Source organism: Mytilus edulis, chromosome 5, assembly GCF_963676685.1.
Source record: "Mytilus edulis chromosome 5, xbMytEdul2.2, whole genome shotgun sequence".
Lineage (NCBI taxonomy): Eukaryota > Metazoa > Mollusca > Bivalvia > Mytilida > Mytilidae > Mytilus > Mytilus edulis.
In genome coordinates this window covers 78,622,042-78,643,668 of record NC_092348.1, presented here as the reverse complement: position 1 = coordinate 78,643,668, position 21,627 = coordinate 78,622,042, and the positions used below count along the sequence as shown (strand labels likewise).

Genomic DNA, 21,627 nt, shown 5'->3' with positions numbered 1-21,627 from the left:
TTGTAATCGATCTCTAAAAATAGTTTATTTATTAGTAAAGTTTGACATGTCCGAAAAGAGAAAATTTTCACCGACTTTGGTTTTGGGTTTTCTGACATCTCGGCATGACCTAGATATTTTCACGCGTTGTTACACATGAAAGAACCATGGAGTTTCAGGGTCTGATGGCAGATAATACTCCAAGCCGTCACGAAAAAAGCCTTGGACTGCTGACTACCAAATTTGTTTCTTTGCTACAAGAAGCAAAAGATGGAGTGCTTGATCTCAAAGTTGTGAGTTTGAAATAAGTGCTCTTCGAAAGTCAGCTCAAAGAATTGATTTTTTTTCCATGTCATTTGAAAGGAATTCAATTTTTGTATAGGTTTTTAATGATAGGGAAAAATAAAGCACGTGATCACAGACAAAAATGTTCACATAAAATATTTTTTAGAACACCTTTCGAATTTATTCAGAAACTAGTTGGCAACATTTCCTTTATCTTTGTAATATTCAATCACTGTCAAATTGTTATCTCCCTTTATTTTTGCATTTGAATGTTTGTTTTGTGTTCCAAGTTAATGCACATTTGTAGAATACATACTCGCTATTATCATAATAATTTCTGACATATTCAATAAATTAGTCATTGAAACTAAGTAATAAGGATTCCTGCCTTCTTCTTCTTCTCTCCGTATAAGCTTCCTTTATAAGGAACACCAAGGATTATCTCCAAGTAAAAGTATTATTTACACATTAAAATATATGTATGTTATATATATTTTAAAAGTTAATATCCACCAGTATAATACACAGTAAAAGAAAACTCTTTCTATTTACACATAAAATCCGAGTGTCTTTTATAAACGTTAAAACACAACTTATACGGAATAAAAACTGTTTGTTTCAGACCGTCAACCATCCATTGCCTCAAGCAACTTTAAGCGTTTGATATACAGTTTATAACACATCTCCCTTGTTTTGGTTTCTATCATATTCATTATCTTGTCGTCTCTTAGTGTTTGTGAGAAATGCCTACAGTCTATAATTAGCCTGATGATATTTGATTTAGATTGAAAGACACTGTGCCAGACTTCAGCTGTTATATGTTGAGTAACATATGTCTTGATTGGTTGAAAGTATGTAATTCTAGTATTTGATAAAATTGGACACTCCAGGAGAAAATGAGAGATATTTTCCTCAGAAAGATTACATAGTTGGCAGACTTAAGAAGGTGCTTGATTAAATTTCGCTCGATCAGAATTCAGAATAAAGGTTCCTGAAACTATTCTAGCTTTAATAATAGCTTTCCGAACTTCGGCTTTTGTCTTGTCAAATATAGTCCATACTGGATGATTTTTGCCAACAAGAAGATGTTCAGTATCCATATGTTTTAGAGTTGATTTAGATTCTGCGTCGTCCCTTAGTGTATTTTGCCAGTATGTGTTCAGATGCTTCGTCACAAGAGATTTCCATTTCAATTTTGAGGGAAGAGTTTCTTGGAGAAGATGAATTGGAGGCAGTCCATACTTTAACAGGATTTCTCGAATTTTTGAGAAGAAGCTGTTCGGGTTGTCATAGTTGACCGACATTTGTCTGATGATGATATCGTCAACTCTTTGAACATTTGAAGACAGTAAATTATGTAGGAAAGACAGTTGCTTTTTGTGTAGTTCAGCCTCTATTGGCAATCCACCAATTAAAAGAAATATTGCAGCTATAGCCGTGCGTTGAGGAAGAGATTGAAAATGTCTTAAATTCTTTCTATGAAAAGATTCCAGCTGTGCCAACTGTCACTATTTGTGGAGGATTTCCCCCGATGGGAATGTTAATTTTGAAATAGCAATTGTTATAATTTAATACAAAACAATCAATTTTACCATAGATATAGGATTCTTGTCATATTAAGAAGCTAGCTATTTCCCATACATTTCACATGTCACATTGCTTATATTTTTACCTCACACTGACAGTGAGAGATAATTGTTCAATAAGATATATGTGACAGAGTTGTCCAGCCACAACTGGAGATTTGGAAATTTTCAACTGGAGTTTTGACTTCATCACTGGAGATTTTTGATCAACCTTTTATTGACGTACACAATGTGGTTTTTTTTGTGTGTTTAAACTGCATATTTTCCTTTTTTGTGAACAAAGCAACGATTCCATACCTTTAAAGTCCAGGGCTTCCAAAAAATATTTGAGCCAGCCGTACATTTTTGTCTTTTCCTCGATTTTTACCCCATACGACTAAGTAACAAAAGGCAATCATAGTATCATAAGAATTATCATTATTATGATTGACACACAAAGATATTTCTTAAAGTTTTCCAGTTTTCCATCTGGATAAAGATGATTAATAACTGGTGCATACGTGGCCTATTTATTTAAAATTAGTTAAAATCTAAGTTATATACAGAGCGGTGCAGAGAACATATGTAGTGATTAAATTTGACTTGATTTTTAATATAAATTCGATGTTCTGGTTCTGACTGATAAATTGGCAGTGCACTATCCGCAGTGTGCAACATTAGAGTATTAATATCTGTCTAAGACTCTTTATTTTTGCAAAATTATGATGTCAATAACTTCACTTTCGTTTTTAAAAAGTACTTTAACCGGATGTTGACAATGGTAAAACACAGACCAGAGACGGATACATAAAATCCGTGTACGATTTAAAGCACGATTGAGTTTTTAAAGTATCTTTCCACGTTTTTTTCTACAGGATTAAACTCAACAAGAACATTAGGTATAGGTACATGTATCAATGATATTTTTAGCATTTTTGAAAATTCGGATGCATAATTTAATCTCACACCTGCGCACATGTGCACGAGTGTACTAAGTCGAACAACGGTTCAAACTCCATACAGCGTTATAGTCCGTGATTATAGTAGGGTTTGTTTTGATGGTAATTATAATCATGTCACTTATATGACAGGTAATGTGTAGCTGTTTAAGGCAAAAGGTCAGGTCAAAAAGTTTGAATAAACTTCGATTTTTTTCTTTCATTTTAAAATGTCCGTTTTTTTTCTAAACTATATTTGAAAATGACCGTTTCAGTCTTTGCACAACAAGTCATTTATATAATTTATTTGACTTGTCCGGAATATATGACCGTTTTGGAAGCCCTGCTTTAAACACCTGCACAGCCATTTTCACTTGATAATTTTCTAATTTTAAATGATTAATAATATCAATTTGCAACACACAAAAAAACTGGTCCTCGTTACAAAAATTTTACAAATATACAAAACATGTATGAATGGATATATATCATTATATATAACATCTTATGATCTATTTTTGATTTACAGGCAGCGGACCAATTAGCAGTCAGACAAAAGAGAAGAATTTATGACATAACAAATGTGTTAGAGGGTATTGGTCTGATTGAAAAGAAATCTAAAAATAGCATTCAGTGGAAGTAAGTACATGTACTGCATAATTTTCTCTATATAATAGAAATACTAATACATTTTGTAATTTATAGATTAATCTAATAAGATTTTTAGAAGAAGATAATTAACCATGACATTTTATTGTGGAGCTAGGATGAAATTTGAAAAAAGGCATGATGAGCAACTTTGCCAAAAAAAAGAGGCAGGATGACATTTTATGAAAAAAAGGCAGGATAAACTAATAAAAAAAGTCAGGACAAAAATTCCATCCTAGCCCCACTCCCCCTATAAATCAAATGGTAGCTCCTTAACTATAAATGAATATTGAAGACATACATTTAAACAACTATAATATTTTAATTGTATTCTGAGCTTATGCATAGAAGAAAATCAACATTACTTCAAAGAAATAGAGCAACAATGCACCACAACAAATGACTTAAAAAAAATATACAATTTTATTTTACGCCTAATGTGATAATTTTCTGGGGGAAACACTGGAAGGATTAGCTATATTAAAGAGTTGAATAATTAAGTGTTGTACATGTAGTAGGTGCTTAGTGAATTTATTAGAAAGAAATACAGCATAGTTTATAATTTCATGTGTAACAATATTAATATGTTGTGATTGTAATTTATGTTAATCATTTTTTCTATCCATTAAAGTTGATAACAACTGCTGAAAAAAAAATGTTGTGTTTGTTCTTAATACAATGTATACAGTATTACCATGCTTATAATTGTATACACATTCATATGCAAGAATTTGATTTTTACAGAGGAGCATGTCCAGGGTACCCTACAGATACATCAGTGTCCTGTGAAAAGTAAGATCTATATTTACATACAACAGTGATATGACATATCTTATATATGAACATTTATATAAAAAAAAGAGCATGCATTAAAGTCTTTAAAGGATTAGTTTTCTGACAACCTGATGTTACAGATGAAGTCACAACAAAATACAACATTCATTCCTGATGGGGTTGTCTTGAACAATTATTCAGACTTATCACTACTTTCGAGATTTAAAAAAAACCAACAGGGCATTAAACACATCTTTCTATACATTTATATGTATATATATCCTATTAATAAAGATTTCAAGAGAATTACCAATGAAATCTAAACAACAATATCCAAGGTACAAAATAATGTGTATAACCATACTTGTCTAGAAATTACATAGATTGTACAGTCATGACAGTACATGTTTCATGAATATTGTTCTAAAAATATTGATGATGTCATTGTTATGTTTAAGTAATATTTTTTTTTTATCAAATTATAGTTATCTTCCCTAGTCTATAATTGTAGTTGAACAATAGTATTTCCATAGGTCCTATGTAGAACACTAAGATTGAATAGTCTATAATTGTAGTTGAACAATAGTATTTCCATAGGTCCTATGTAGAACACTAAGATTAAATAATTACATTTCTACATTTACAGTCAGTCAACTGGAACAGAAGTATCAGAAAGACTACTGACCTTGAAGAACGAAATCAGTGATTTAGACAGACAGGAAAAAGAATTAGATCAACACAAGTTGTGGGTTCAACAAAGTATAAAAAATGTTACAGATGAAGTCACAAATACTCGGTATCCTTTCTAACTATTAGTGGCAGATCTCTTCAATGACAGAATGGTAGAAGTTTACAGGGGGTTTGAAACCTCCACCTTTCGTTAGAGAAAATGATGAAGCTTCTCATTTCCTCATTTTCAGTTCAAATGATGAGAAAAGCAGAGACAATAGTTGATAATTTAATTCTTACTTGTTCATTGATTCAATTAATGCAAAACTGATTACTGTTACATGTATATTCATATTAAGATTTCACCACTGCATTAAGTGGGATATTCCACCATATTTCACCTTTCTGATGGTCAACAGTAAACTTTATTTCTGCATCCATCATCATGCAAAGTAATCTTATGGATTGTAGTCACAATAACAAATCATAAATAGATATTTGAAGCTATAATAAAACTTTACAAATGATAAGTTGGAAACAATCACACCCATATATAAAAGCAGGAGATATGAAAGATTACCAATACATACATAAAAACCACAAAAAAATACAGTTCTGGTATTCATTACAGAAATGGACGGGATCTAGATTAAAACACATTACATATTTCTAAATGTGGTTAAGTTAATTTAATATTTAATGATTAATAGACACTGAATAGGTTAGTAGGATATCTGTGATTAACATAATTTCCTTAACAATGACAAGATTAGCCTATGTAACACATGAAGATATCTGTCGGTGCTTTAAAGGTGATACATTACTGGCTATACAAGCCCCCTCGGGTACACAACTAGAAGTTCCTATTCCAGAGTTGGTAAGTACTCCATGTACATTTTGGCATTAAATAATTCCTTAATAGTTTTGTGTACAGCACATGGCTCACGAAAAAGTTACCTGTTACAATATTAAAGTCATATTTTCAAACATAACAAAAAGTGCCTAACTCACATTTTTGAAAAATAACACTCAGATGAAAATTCCATTATATTTCGTTTCTGCTGTTGTCTGTGCCACTGAAACATGTAACATTTTATAATAAAAGTGATCTACAAAATGATGTATTATATATCGGTTCTTGAAATTATTAAATCCTTCGTAACTTGCCATTTAAGTAGGTCAATCAATAAATAATTACGGTCTATCAAAATTGCCATGTTTAAATAAATTATATTTTCATTAATCATCTAGGATTTATGAGAGGGTTTTAAGAATCTTATTGTCTTTTCAGGGTCTGAATTATAAAAAGAATTATCAGATTCATCTCAAAAGTACCTCCGGTGCCATAAATGTTCTGTTAGTAAATAAAGACACAGAGGAAACCAGTCCTGTGGTTGTACAGGTACCCCCTCCTCAGGAAGATCCACAGAATCAAAATGTCGATCCTGATCCTAAAAATACAAATAAACAGGGAAAGGTAAGTAAATAGATTTGTATGAGTGACCTAATTACACCATGAAGGCTTATTGACATAATCAAAAAGTTTTCTTAACGTTATTAAATACCAAGAAATGATCTAAAACTGTTTTGTGAAGAAAGAGGACGTTAGCCTTGCTGTAATTGCAGTGTTCTCTTAGATCTCCAAGAACATGTACTGTTTGTCAGGATTATAGGACTCATATATAGACTTATTCTTTGATCGATTTTCGTTTCAACTTGCCCCCTGAAATTCTCCTTGCATGCTTTTTTTCGTTTAAAAATAACTTTCCGTTATTAAGAATTATGAACTAAATCCGCGCACCTACCCCACAGATATAAGCTTGACTTTAAGAAAAAAAAAGTTCACACAAGGCCATGTCATGCGTGTGATTAATATAGTTTTTAGAAAATTGAAATGATTGGTTTTTGTTGTTTAAAAATTTGACATTTCCTATATTATAAGTTATATGGTTCGCTACAGATCCATAGAGGGTTAGTAAAATCCATAGAGGATGAGACCGGAGGCCGAATCCCCTATGGATTTTATTCACCCTCAATAGATCTGTAGGGGGTCAGTAGTAAACCATATAACGAATTTATCGCACGCTCGACATTTTCTGTTGCGTGTGAAAAATTAACAATGAAACACAACTACATTAATAGATGACGTCATGAACCCCCTATGAAATCTACTTACCCCCTATGGTCTCATAGGGGGTCACCACGTAACGGCGTTAAACCAATCACAACTTGATAATTTACCCACGGTGCGATAAACTATATGGTATGATTTCACAATGATAAATATTAGTAATAACAGTATTTCTGTTAAAACAATAGGCCGTGAAATGTACATGTTCATACTAGTATTCTCTGAATATTCTGGAACATTTAGCAACACTACAGGGTAGCTTAGTGAATTTGCACCATTTTCAATTTAGAAAAAAAACTTGCAAAAAGGAAGAATATAAATTTGATTAATTTTATAACATTAGATTCTATTTACAATAGTCCAACAATGTTTGATTGTAAGAATATTTTAAATTATTTATTGAACACTGAACAAGATCTGAGTATTAAACATTTGTATTTTCTGTATTTTTGTAGAATGTGCGGTCACCCATGAAATCTCCATTAAGGCAGTCTCAGCCAGCAGCAGACTTTGATACATCCAGAATGGCCACTAGATCATCGCCAAGGAAAACACAACCACAGCCATCAACATCATCAGCACTTCCATGTAAGGAAACATTCATTTCTTTATTTTCTAAATAAGAGTTGCAGAAATATATAAAGTTTTAAAAACCTGGTATTTACTGGTTGAGAAGTCAACCCTGTGCAATATTAATTAAAGCCATCACTCTTTTTAACATTATTAAAAAGCAATAAAGTTTGTTATTTTTTGAACTGCAGAAATATAAAAAGTTTTTTAGTAACTGGCATTTAATGGCTGAAGAGTCAACCATGTGAAATATTAAATAAAGACTGGGTATGTGTTTGAACGTAAAAAGTAATTTAGAATGTTATGTTATGAACTAAAAGAATGACTTATTTTTTGTAGTTTCTACATCAAACTTGTTAGATCCCAATGACCTGTTTGATCCATCCAGAGCAGATCTAGGTAAGACATATGCATACAAAATTAATAGAAATTTAGTAGATTGAAATTTGATTATTCAAATAATTAACTCATACAATACAGAAGCAGGGGCTGACAATAACTTATTAAAATTTAATGTGCAAGATGATACTATTAATTCAGAAAATATTGCAATGTTTTTATTACTGCAAATAATGCTACTGGATGAGTATCGCAATAATAAGACTGTAGGTATCTAAAAACTCATCAGATTAATTCATATTAGTTGCATGAATAGGTAAATAGTCAGGAAAACCAATATTCTACATATATTTAAAAACACAAAATGTAAATTTATTCAAAATAATAAAATGGGTCCTTTTTTATGAACAATAAGTTAAAAACTTATGACATTGACTTAAATAGGTTTTATGTACAACAAGATTAGTTTAAATTTAGGAAACAAAGAAAAGATATTTTCTCTTCTACATCCAAGAAATTTCCCTGATCAATTGCTACTTATGAAATTTAGGGTTTTATTGATACCATAAGATAAAGTTAACACAAGATGAAAAATGTCAGTCATTTTATTTAAAATAAAAATAACTCTTTCATTTCAAGAATACCAGTAACTTTAAAAGTATGGAATTTTATAGTGGTGCTGTTTCAGAAATGTATAGGTTATATTAAACTATTGTGTATTTTATATCTTTAGATGGTATGGATGGTGACCTGATAGAAGAGTTAATGTCATCAGAAGGTAAGAGTTATCTCTCTTTACTCTCTTTGTAATCATTACAGCAATCTGATTCAAAATCCTTCTGCCTTTGCGAGTTTTGTGTTATTTTTTTTTTTTGTAAACATGTATATTTTTGAGGTTGTAATTGTCCCTATTTTGATGCATAACCTTCCCTGCATTTGTTGAATTTGGGAACAATCCAACCATAACCTTCCATGTAGGTATTCAATTCAGAAACAATCCAATGATACATGAACCACTAGTATCAATACTTCAGAAGAGACCTTCGCATTCACAGAACACTTTTCAAAATATTTTGCTGATTGCTCAGCAAGATTCTTGCATAAGTACAGTTTATATAAAAAAGGGATTGAGTGCATTGGCTAGTTTGCATTTAAAATGATTGCTTAATTGAAGGTAGGTTGATGAATTTTAGATGACACGTTGATAAATAAACAAATTAGGGGTTATATCATATTTATCTTTTCACACTTGATCATGGAAAGTGAAATTATTGTATTAATTTGAAAATGGCATTCAGTGAAAATGCTTGATAACTAATTGATTAAATTATGTGATAAATGTTATTCATAATTTTTCTCTCATTATTTTCAGCATTTGCACCACTTTTGAGATTGAGTCCACCCCCAAGTGATAAAGATTATTATTTCAATTTAGACGATTCTGAAGGAGCATGTGATCTGTTTGATGTGCCTTTATTAACCATGTGATAATTAGAACTACCTCATTATGTGTAGATTTAGTGCTATAATATAATATACCACTGCTAAAAATTAGAACCTCATTAATGCTATTGAATAAGGGTGGGTGTTTTAATGTAGGGAAAATGTTATCGGTGAAGTATTAAGGAGGTTTTATATTTTAAAAGTGGTAAATTCTTAAATGCAAACAGTTACCAGGATTTGAATTATTTTTTGAAATAATTCATACCACTTCACATTTCATTTGACAAGCATATGAATATTTTGAAACTCACATAAGATATTTTTATTACAATACTTCATGGTTGAGCCCTAAAAAAGGGTAAACTTGTTTTTATCATCTGTTTCATACATAAGAAATGGGACCAAATTTTCTATAGATGAACAGTCCTCGGGAAAGGCAACTTTGGATATAAAAAGATAGTGATTTATCTTGCATACATAAATGGCTACTTATATATTTCTGGACATCAATGTTAATACAATAGACCTTTAAATGTACAGTATTGATTTATCCTTTATTATATCGAATAACTTAGACTGTCATTATGTTAAGAACTTGTCTTATTCCATTTTACAATGTTTTGAAATTATGTATTAAATTTTTTAAGGTAGCTAGGGCATTGAAAATTTTAGTCAAGCAGTCATTTGAATTGTCCACAATTTATTTTCTGGCCAGACAAAGTGGTCCTTTTAAAAGGAAAATTATTTTTGTCTAAATATTTTACTATGCCAAAGAATTACAGATCACTTCCCTCCAAAAGAAGTCTGATTTCAAAAGTAATAATTAATGATAGTGGATGCTCACCTGGCAAAGAATATTAAGTACAATCCCTGAGCTGTAATGTAGAGAAATAAGAAAAAAAATTTGTTAGATTTGACAGGGGCATACATAATTATAAAGACCTACAAAACAATTATACTAATTTTTTACATTGAATCAAGTTAAGAGATATTTCATGCTGTGATAATGTAACTTGAGGCTTTCATTTAATTTAAATACGAAAGAGTCTAATATTTACAGAAATTTTTATTCAAGCATTTATTCGATAGTTTATTTGCATTTTATTTTCACTTTTGAGTATTTGCATTTGTGTTGGATAAAGAATGTGTTCAGTCACACTATGTAGACAGCATTAATCCTTCATTTCAACATTAAATCATTTCAAGTTTGTTTTGATCCTTAATATGTAAAACTTTTTATGTAACTTTTGGAAGGGTTTGCTTTAGTTTTGTTTTCATTTTACAATTTTTCCATAGGAGACTGGGTAATAATAATTTGATGTGTATGGAATTTCATCTCACTTTGGTGATAACAGTGATTTATAAATAACAAGATGTAAATATTCATATTTATAAAACTAGTGAAGTTTGTGTTTTATGTTTATTTTTGATTTTAATGTGTTCAAAATTAATCCAAATAGATAATAATTGTTCTTTCAAATTATAATAAATAATAATGCTGTGATTTGAATATAAATAGTATACAAAAACTATCCTTTTCAAGTGCTGCAAAAAGATCAGGACCCTACAGGCACTAGAAAGTATGTCACAATTTAGATGTATATTTTCTTTCTGTATCAATTGTATCACTATAGAATATAACTATTGTATGATATGTTCTATTTTCTGACAAGCATTTAAAAAAAGAAAACTGTAATAGTCTTTCTCATAAATGTTTATTTTATCTTTATGCTATGGCAAAATGAATTTATAAGATAGATTCTAATTTCTAACATAGGTATGAAAATTTTTCAGTCTCATAAAAAATGTCTTATCATTTCAAATTTCATTTTTTTTACATAATAAAAACAAATATTTCTTATCAGAACAGAGATGATATCATTTTTTTTTCTTTTTTATTACCCTTTATGGAGATTCACTAGTTTTTACAATTGTTATTTTGAAAGAAAGAAATTTGTTTTTCGGTCTTTTCATAATTTTAATTTCTGAAAATTAAATATAAATTGTCTCCCCTGAAAAGATAAAGTGACAAAGTTTAGACAGCAGATGATTGGTCAGAAATTGATTTTCTATTTTTTATTTTCATTTTGCCTTATCATGACTTTCCTCACTATCTTCATTATTAATTGATAAAAATTTATGTTGACGCCCACCTGTGTACATTAGACCACACCCACCTGTTGGTTTGTTTGTTATATTATGTTTACTGTTATATATGTAAATACAAGATGTAAACTAATTGTTACATGAAAAACTTGATGTATAAATAATGTTTAATTTCTAATACATAAGCGAACTTATGTGTTGTTGAACTTTTTATAAAAGTTCAATATGTTACCCTTTCCAAAAATTATCTTATAGTATACATTGCCAAAGTTCTAAATTAGTGCTGATACAGCTCTCTTTTTGTGATGACATTTATGCCTACATGAAAATTAGTAGAGTAAGGTAAACATGGTTCATGCATTTGGTTTTCAATGTAACGAAAAGAGTAGCAAAACAACCTGAGAAAAATGTCTGGTCCATCAAATACCAGATTCAGAACATAAAACACCTGTTAACCCATTTAAGATGTAAGCTTTAGATAGAATTGTACAAATATGAACTATGCATTCTATTATGGGTCAATAAATATTTGTTTTCATACTTTTCTCTGAAAAGTGTGTTTATTTAGAATAAAAAAGGCCATTTAGAGTGTTATCTGAGCTAGATTTTAATAATCATGGATATTACATGTTTTGTGCTCCTAATGTCAGCCTTTGGCAATAAATCATTTTTATAAAGCACAATGGCTATGCTTCATTTTCTTAAAAGGAATTAGTCTGAGATTAGTATTAGGAACCATACTCATAGTTTAAAATGACCATTCTTTTACATTAAATCGCTACTAGGTTTATGTAAATGCTGCTGCAATATAGACTACACAAATGCCATCTAATTTAAGTTTATAAAAAATAGGAATTAAATAAGTATAAGTTTGTTATCTACCTTTACACACATGTATATGGAGATCTTACAATGATTTTGTTTCCTGTACCCTTCTTTGCTTCACTTTACTTTAGAGTGAAAATCTCACTGCATGTACCAGCATGTATAAGGTAAATAATTATATCTTTTTTTCAATAAATGTATATCTTTAAACATGTCAAATAGAAATATTTGTCTGACAGTTAATAGGCTCAAAACCTCAATTTTCAACAATTCAAGTTTCAAAATTTCTAATGAAAATTTATGAGGAGGTTGCTTTAACAGAAATACAAGTATTTATTTTTAGGCTTATCAATTTGGTGCAACATGTAAATCACATTTCATAAAAAAAATCATGTTTAAATTTTGTGTGTTTGTAAATCTAAAATGATCAAGTATTTTATTGTGATATTCACCCATAGAGTAATAGGAAGAACAACTTTTCTATGTGAAAAATATATTGAGCAAAATTATAATTATTATTATAGTATAGATTGGTCAGTTAATTTACCTAGTGTTCAATACATAATAGTTATGTACATATACTATTTGTTATTAATAAATAACAATTTGAAAGCATTCAGTTTTGTTTGTATTTTACTCAAACCATCACCATATTGTAATGTTGAGTTTGAGGAGATGTGGTATGATTGCTTATAAGACAACTATCCACTAGAGACCAAAGGCGATAGATGTTTCAACTTATATCCATCCCTACAGACATTAAGAATGAGCCAACTATACCACAGCATGTAGCAAGCTAGAAAAGGTCGAAGCATGAAAAAGTGTAAAAAAAATAATCAAAAGAGATATTGAACCAGGGAGTTGTAATCTTACATATAGAATTGAAAATAATTGATTTCGGTGCAAGACTAGTCCAAAAAAATTAACAATATACCTAGTCTGATATACAGTAGTTGTCGTTTGTTTATGTAATTTATATGTGTTTCTCTCGTTTTTTTAGATTGTATATAGATTAGACTGTTGGTTTTCCCGTTTGAATGGTTTAACACTAGTAATTTTGGGACCCTTTATAGCTTGTTGTTCAATGCGAGCCAGGGCTCCGTGTTGAAGGCCGTACATTGACCTATAATGGTTTACTTTTTTTAAGTTGTTATTTGGATAGAGAGTTGTCTCATTGGCACTCACACCACATATTCCTATATCTACTAACTCTATTTTGAAACCTGTTCATGAACCTTTGTTGTATTTCTATTCCATGGTTTCCATCCCACTGAAACTTCTTATTTCATAAATCTATATTAAATAAATTTTGCATGTTTTATTAGTTGAGGAAATAGATTGAAGTGGCCATTCCTATTGGGACATTTTGCTGTAAAAAAAACATTATTAAAGGTTGACTTTACTGGAAAGGCCTGCTCTATATGATTCAGATTACAGCTAGTGGAATAAATACATTCCTATATACACAAGCATAAAAAAGCAATTACTTTTTTAAGCTCACCTGGCCCAAAGGGCCAAGTGAGCTTTTCTCATCACTTTGCGTCCGTCCGTCGTCGTTGCCCGTCGTTAGCTTTTACAAAAATCTTCTCCTCTGAAACTACTGGGCCAAATTAGACCAAACTTTGCCACAGTCATCATTGGGGTATTTAGTTTAAAAAATGTGTGGCGTGACCCGGCCAACCAACCAAGATGGCCGCCATGGCTAAAAATAGAACATAGAGGTAAAATGTAGATTTTGGCTTATAACTCTGAAACCAAAGCATTTAGAGTAAATCTGACATGGGATAAAATTGTTTATCAGGTAAAGATCTATCTGCCCTAAAATTTTCAGACGAATCTGACAACTGGATGTTGGGTTGCTGCTCCTGAATTGGCAATTTTAAGGAAATTATACCGTTTTTATACGACCGCAAAAATTGACAATTTTTTGGTCGTATATTGGTATCACGTTGACGTCGTCGTTTAGTTTTCGCACTCTAACTTAAGTAAAAGTGAATAGAAATCTATGAAATTTTAACATAAGGTTTATGACCACAAAAGGAAGGTTGGGATTGATTTTGGGAGTTTTGGTCCCAACATTTTAGGAATTAGGGGCCAAAAAGGGTCCAAATAAGCATTTTCTTGGTTTTCGCACAATAACTTTAGTTTAAGTGAATAGAAATCTGTGAAATTTTGAAACAAGGTTCATGACCACAAAAAGAAGGTTGGGATCGATTTTGGGAGTTTTGGTTCCAACAGTTTAGGAATTAGGGACCAAAAAAGGGCCCAAAATAAGCATTATTCTTGGTATTCGCACAATAACTCTAGTATAAGTAAATAGAAATCAATGAAATTTAATCACAAGGTTTATGACCACAAAAGGAAGGTTGGGATTGATTTTGGGAGTTTTGGTCCCAACAGTTTAGGAATAAGGGGTCCAAAGGGTTCAAAATTAAACTTTGTTTGATTTCATCAAAATTGAATAATTGGGGTTCTTTGATATGCCGAATCTAACTGTGTATGTAGATTCTTAATTTTTGGTCCCGTTTTCAAATTGGTCTACATTAAGGTCCAAAGGGTCCAAAATTAAACTTAGTTTGATTTTAACAAAAAATGAATCCTTGGGGTTCTTTGATATGCTGAATCTAAAAATGTACTTAGATTTTTTATTATTGGCCCAGTTTTCAAGTTGGTCCAAATCGGGGTCCAAAATTAAACTTTGTTTGATTTCATCAAAAATTGAATAATTGGGGTTCTTTGGTATGCCAAATCTAACTGTGTATGTAGATTCTTAATTTTTGGTCCCGTTTTCAAATTGGTCTACATTAAAGTCCAAAGGGTCCAAAATTAAACTAAGTTTGATTTTAACAAAATTGAATTCTTGGGCTTTTTTGATATGCTTCATCTAAACATGTACTTAGATTTATGATTATTGGCCCAGTTTTCAAGTTGGTTCAAATCAGGATCCAAAATTATTATATTAAGTATTATGCAATAGCAAGAAATTTTCAATTGCACAGTATTCAGCAATAGCAAGAAATCTTCAATTGCACAGTATTGTGCAATAGCAAGAAATTTTCAATTGCACAGTATTGCGCAATAGCAAGAAATCTTCAATTGCACAGTATTGTGCAATAGCAAATATTTTCAATTGCACAGTATTGCGCAATAGCAAGAAATTTTCAATTGGAGTTATCTTTCTTTGTCCAGAATAGTAGTTGAATCAACTTAAATCATTGTTTTATACAATATACAATGTATATTCACTATTACTACCAACTGATAAATTAAAACAATCTTTACCATTCAGTGATAACAAGCACTTTATTTTACATTTTAATATTTTATGATGTATTTAAATGAGTAGTTATTGTTGCAAACTCCATTAGAAATTTGAATTGAGATCAGTTTTGGAAAAAGGGAAAGGGGGATGTGAAAAAAAATGGGTGGGGGGGGGGGGGGTTAAATTTTTATCATTTCAGATTTCATAAATAAAAATCTTCTCCTCTAAAAGTACTGCGCCAAATTTAACCATACTTGACCATAATCATCATTGAGGTATCTAGTTTTAAAAATGTGTGCGGGGAACCTTCCAACCAACCCAGATGGCCACCATGGCTAAAAATAGAACATAGGGGTAAAATGTAGATTTTGGTTTATAACTCTGAAACCAAAGCATTAAGAGCAATTCAGACATGTGGTTAAATTGTTTTGCAAGTCAAGATCTATCTGCCCTGAAATTTTTAGATGAATCCGACAACTGGTTGTTGGGTTGCTGCCCCTGAATTGGAAATTTTTAAGGAAATTTTGCTGTTTTTTTGGTTATTATCTATTCTTGAATATTATTATAGATAGAGATAAACTGTAAACAGCAATAATGTTCAGCAAAGTAAGATCCACAAATAAGTCAACAACACCAAAAAGGTCAGTTGACCCCTTAAGGAGTTATTGTCCTTTATAGTCAATTTTTAATAATTTTGTAAATTTTGTAAGTTTTTGTAAATTTTAACTGTAACTAATGGGCCAAGTTCATTTAAAATTGAGATAATTGTAAGAAGCAAGAATATTCAATAAAGTAAGATCTACAAACACGTCACCATCACCAAAACACAATTTTGTCATGAATCCATCTGTGTCCTTTGTTTAATATGCTCATGAACCAAGGTGAGTGACACAGGCTCTTAAGAGCCTGTATTAAGAGCCTGTAGTTATCTCCCCTGGTCCAAGGGACAGATTGACCTTTTATCATGACTTGTCATCATTAACGTTTACAAACTGATTTGCCGAATTTAACTTTGTGACAAACTCGGCCACTATCAGCATTAAAGTATCTTGTTTTGATATATCAGTCTGATGACCCCCACCTGCCAAACAAAATGGCCAAAATGGCTGAAAAAGAATATAGGGTTAAAAAGCAAGTTTAATCTATTATCGTGAAAACCACTGTAAGTAAACAAAAACTGACGGGGAAAAATGTTCAAAATGATTAGACCTACTAATTGTTCATCTACACCAAAACTATCTTGAAAATTATACTGTAGTTAAAGAGAAACTTTGAGAGCAAAACTTTTTTGCAAGACGAGATCTACTTCTATGATCTATTACAATTGACAAAAATCTTCAGATCATTTTTAGCTCACCGTTCCAATTGTGAGCTTTAGCCATCACTTGGCATCCGTCGATGTCCTTTGTTGGTTTCTTCATCCGTCTGGTGTAAACTTATTTCAAACATCTTCTCCTCTGAATCTACCAAACAAATTCAAACCAAACTTTAGCTGAATGATCCTTAGGGTATCTAGAATAAAAATGTGTTTTATTTTCTGTTTCGTCAAAAAACATGTCCGCCATGTCTAAAAATAGAACATAGTCGTAAAATGCTGTTTTTGGCTTATATCTCAAAAACCAAAGCAGTTAGAGCAAATCTGACAGGAGGTAAAAGTGTTCTTACGGTAACGTTCTATCAGCCCTGAAATTTTCAGATGAATCTAAGAACATTGTTGGGGTTGCCACTAAATTGGTAATTTTAAGGAAATTTTGCAGTTTTTTGTTATTTTTTTGAATAGTATTAATGATAAAGATGAACTGTAAACATGCAGCAAAAATGTCCAGCAAAGTACGATCTACAAATAAGTTCATACTAGAACACACCCGCGAAATCGCGGGCATTCAGAGCGTAGTTTAAAGTATGTAAAGTGTTGTTGGAAGAATTTTGTAAAATATTGAATGACTGGAGAATTTCAGCAAAAGTATCATATATCATATATGATAGGTTATTTGGGACAGGAAAATACTTTTTTTTTTATCCCTCCTCCTTTATTTCCAAAATTCCCAATTTTTGGTTTTCTATCAATTTCAATATGAACATAGTTTTCATTTAGTATATTATGAACATTTAAGTAAGGAGCCTGTAATTCAGTGGTTGTCGTTTGTTTATGTGTTACATATTTGTTTTTCGTTCACTTTTTGTACATAAATAAGGCCGCTAGTTTTCTGGTTTGAATTGTTTTACATTGTCAGTTCGGGGCCTTTTGAAGCTGAGTATGCGGTATGGGCTTTGCTCGTTGTTGAAGGTCGTACGGTGACCTATAGTTGTTAATTTCTGTGTCATATTGGTCTCTTGTGGAGAGTTGTCTCATTGCCATGTTGAGACAACTCTCCACAAGAGACCAATTTATACCATCATGAAATATATGAGAAGAACATAACCCGTGTTATGCCAACAACTGGTTTTAGAATATGTGTTTAATGCCGATGCAAAGACCCTATAAGTGAATCAATATTAAAGCCAAAATTCGCAGTCTTTAATCACCTTGACAACAGTATCGTAGTTACTATAGCCCTTTTTAAAAAGTCTGTTTAAAGGTTTTGTTAGCTGACTAGTATATTAGACACGAATGAAAGCGTATTCGGCTGATGGTGGGGTGTTCTAAAACTTCTGTAGTTTTTTTTTAACTCATACGAAATATGGTACATGGAGTAATGCTTTGATAATGGTTGGCTAGCTGACATTGTGGCTCTAGTGAGTATCACTTTTTCCAAACGACCAATACTGCAGGAAATCGTACAACACAATCATATTACATTTCATTTTTAAAACACATTGCATGACAGTTCCACTGAACTCATTAGAATGATTTTTATAGTAGTATTTGTTTTTGTTTTTGTTGTTGTATATATGTATAAAATAGAGAATGGAAATGGCAGGGACTTTCTATACTAATATTTATAGACAGTCCCTGAAATGGGGAATATGTCAGAGACAAAAACCCCACCAAAGAACAATTACAGCCAAAGGCTAAATAATGTTTATCATTTTGCGTATTAACATGCCACAGATCAATCGACTAGCATATATGTATGTGCCCGTACTAATTAAGTCAGGAGCCATTTCTGTGTCATTGGTTTGGTGCACGTTAAATTAAACAGATAAAAGTAAGAGGAACATAAGTTTTTATACTCTATAACCGGACAAAAAAAATGATTCACCAGTTTCACAATCTGATAATTTACTAGTAAAATGCCGACAGATCATGTGTCCAAGCTATGCCCCTTTAAACGTAATAAAGCTTGAGCAAAGTTCGGATCAGTTTTTTTTCGCTAAGAATTTACGTATCACTACTGAAAATAATGCTTTTTAGAAGGTAAATATTTGAATCTTTAATGCAGGACAACTCTCGGTTTTACCAGTAATGGTATTCTGCATTATATTACTCTATGGTATATACATTCCATGATACAAGTGCAAGTTCTGAATATCTTTTAACTTGAAAAGTTAAGCAGGGTAAATTGAAATTAAGATACTTAGCCCTGATGATGATGAAGAGATTCAATGTCTCAATCTTGTTTAAAACATGTTTCAACAATCGAACTCCCGTGTCATATGATAAAATTATAGTGTGCCCTTGTACACCAAGTCATCGAAAGAGAAAACAAAATCTGCAGAAGCAGTATATCACCATATAAAATGAAGTTTTCATGTAATATCAGGCCTCGGTAATATTTATTTTTTTGGGAATTCTCGGAAAATCGTGGTCCAGTTGTAGAATGCTAACTAACAAATTAGATTGAAGAACATACTGATTGATCTCTTCTACATATGTAAGACACGTTTTTGATGAGCAAAAAATATGAGCACGTCCAACGCGTTTATTACCTTTAAAAGTACGAAAGGAATCATTCAATTCATAAAATTAGATTATTGTATAGCCATATGAAGTCGTTTGGTTTTACAATGCATCGTTTAAATGTTGGCATACTGTTACATGTATGTATGATAAATTATACGGACCATTCATTAAATTGTAAAGAAAGATGCAATTTGCCCGCTTAAATCACTAATACTAAAGGGACACTGTCTAGCTACGGGATATATAAAAAAATGAACTATGATTTTTTTTGGTGTTTAATCATTAATGAAACTGAAATAGTGAAATAATAATTCGCTTTTGACAGTCAGTATGGTTCATTTTTCAAAATAAGCTAAGAAACATTGATGATGAATTATGCACTTGCACAGTGGCGGATGCAGGAATTTTCGAAAGGGGGGTGCTAGCCCAGGGCAAAAGGGGGGGGGGGGGGGGTGCAGGGGGGGTGCAAACATATGTCCCGATTCAAATGCATTGATCGGCCAAAATAAAGGGGGGGTGCGGACCCCCGGAACCCCCCCCCCCCCCCTCTGGATCCGCCACTGTTGCAAGTGCATAATCGACATCATTGAATCATTTTTAATCACAATATCTATTTATATCTATAATTATGTTTATATGGCTTATATGGTCATCAGAGGATGTCGATGGTCAACTCGATAGTAGATGACGTCTCAGTAGACCCGGCGTAAACTACAATTGAAACGAAGCTATATAATTGAGCCCAAGCCCTGTAAAATTGTAAAATTTTATACTTTTTATAATTTGTATCATGTTTTACATTGTTATAATCAAATATGAGAATTTGTCAGGTAGTGCCCTATAAACACAGAATATATCATTATATGCGTTAAAAAAATGTTTTAAATAGGGTCTGTATTATCCTACATTGTATAAACATTTTATTATGGTATTTAGTCAGTTCGGAAAAATGAAATTCTTCGTCATTAGAGTGTTTTAACGGGCACATGAACGTTCCATATTCATAGATAAAATTTGACATCGAACCAACCAAAACGTTTAATTTGTAAAAAAATATATAGTTGATTTCTAATAAAACAAGAGACAAAATGGCCATGATAACAGACCAGAGATTGAAAGAGATGGAAGAGGAAATGAGTCGGTAATAACCAAAATAAAAAAAATGTCATAATATCCCTACATACGTAGTACATTTTATACAGAACCACAATGTCATGTACACAGTCTACTTCTACTTCTACCAGATACTGAACGAACTGGTTTTTCTACTACGCCTTTCGGGTAAAAAAGAACCCTCCACCCTCGCTCATAATGTTCTGATCTACATCCCTAGTTCAAGTAGTTAACGCTGTTAATGTTAGAGACTAATTTAAAATGCAGTTTCTGTGTGAGTAGTCAAATAGACGTATTTACACTTGTATGCAAATTTGTCCGCCATTACATTAAACCACACAGGTTCCTGTAAACTTTGACATCATAATTCAAAACATTTGACGTCACAACTAAAAAGTGATTGTTGTTTGACGTCAGAAGGTTATTTCGGAGGTGATATTAGGTCATTCAGAGGCAAAATACAGCTAAATACCAAAAGTGTAAATACGTTTATTGGCATTCCTAGGCTACATGTCCACATCTGGTTTTATAATAAAATGTCATAAGATCAGGAATGTAACATAAAATATTCATGGGAATTAATGGTAAAGCACTGTCAGATCAGAAAGGATGTGGGCCATGTGCCAATTTAGCTTATCAACCAGAAATGGCGCATAGAGTGACAAATGTAAGCGCCCATGTGACACACAATATTTTTCACTTTGTTTCAATATGTTTAGATATCATCAAATGGATTTCCGATCATGTTTCATGTTGCCATGTGTGTGTACACAACTGTGTAGTGTTTCCTCCAATGATAGGAGCACCTATATATTTTTGGGACGTCCGGGTGTTTTCCTATTGTAATATAGCAACATGCGGTATAACTGATTACCCCACAAACATAATGAACCATCATTCATGATATACAGTGTTCTAGCCAGGATTTGAAAAGGGCAGGGTGCTAGTAAGAAAAAGGGCAATTTTACGTGCAAATGTCATTGAAAAAGTGCAATTTTTCATGTTAATTAATGTCACTGAAAAAAAGGCAATTATTTTAGCCTAATAATTAATTAACACATAACTTTTATTTTGCATTCTTTTAAATTCAAGTTTCAGTAAAAATATATTTCAATTCTTTTGGCACAATTTTACAT

The 21,627-nt window shown here is 31.6% G+C and overlaps 2 protein-coding genes across 2 annotated transcripts in view; both read left to right on the top strand.

Annotated features, from left to right (window-relative positions):
* Positions 1 to 77: 77 nt before the first annotated feature.
* Positions 78 to 12,887, top strand: LOC139525469 (transcription factor E2F5-like). The gene is made up of 10 exons (XM_071320823.1): positions 78 to 272; positions 3,297 to 3,406; positions 4,160 to 4,207; positions 4,836 to 4,985; positions 5,627 to 5,735; positions 6,150 to 6,335; positions 7,445 to 7,577; positions 7,899 to 7,958; positions 8,632 to 8,676; positions 9,271 to 12,887. The coding sequence occupies exons 1-10, from the start codon at positions 147 to 149 to the stop codon at positions 9,384 to 9,386; spliced, it is 1,083 nt and encodes a 360-aa protein (XP_071176924.1). The 5' UTR covers positions 78 to 146; the 3' UTR covers positions 9,387 to 12,887.
* Positions 12,888 to 20,361: 7,474 nt separating this feature from the next.
* The window catches only part of LOC139524520 (RNA-binding protein 42-like), a 45,114-nt gene continuing 43,848 nt past the window's right edge, over positions 20,362 to 21,627 (top strand). Inside the window, exon 1 of the mRNA XM_071319346.1 lies at positions 20,362 to 20,519. Coding sequence (XP_071175447.1) covers positions 20,467 to 20,519 — 53 coding nt within the window. The 5' untranslated portion in view covers positions 20,362 to 20,466. The remainder of the gene's footprint in view (positions 20,520 to 21,627) is intronic.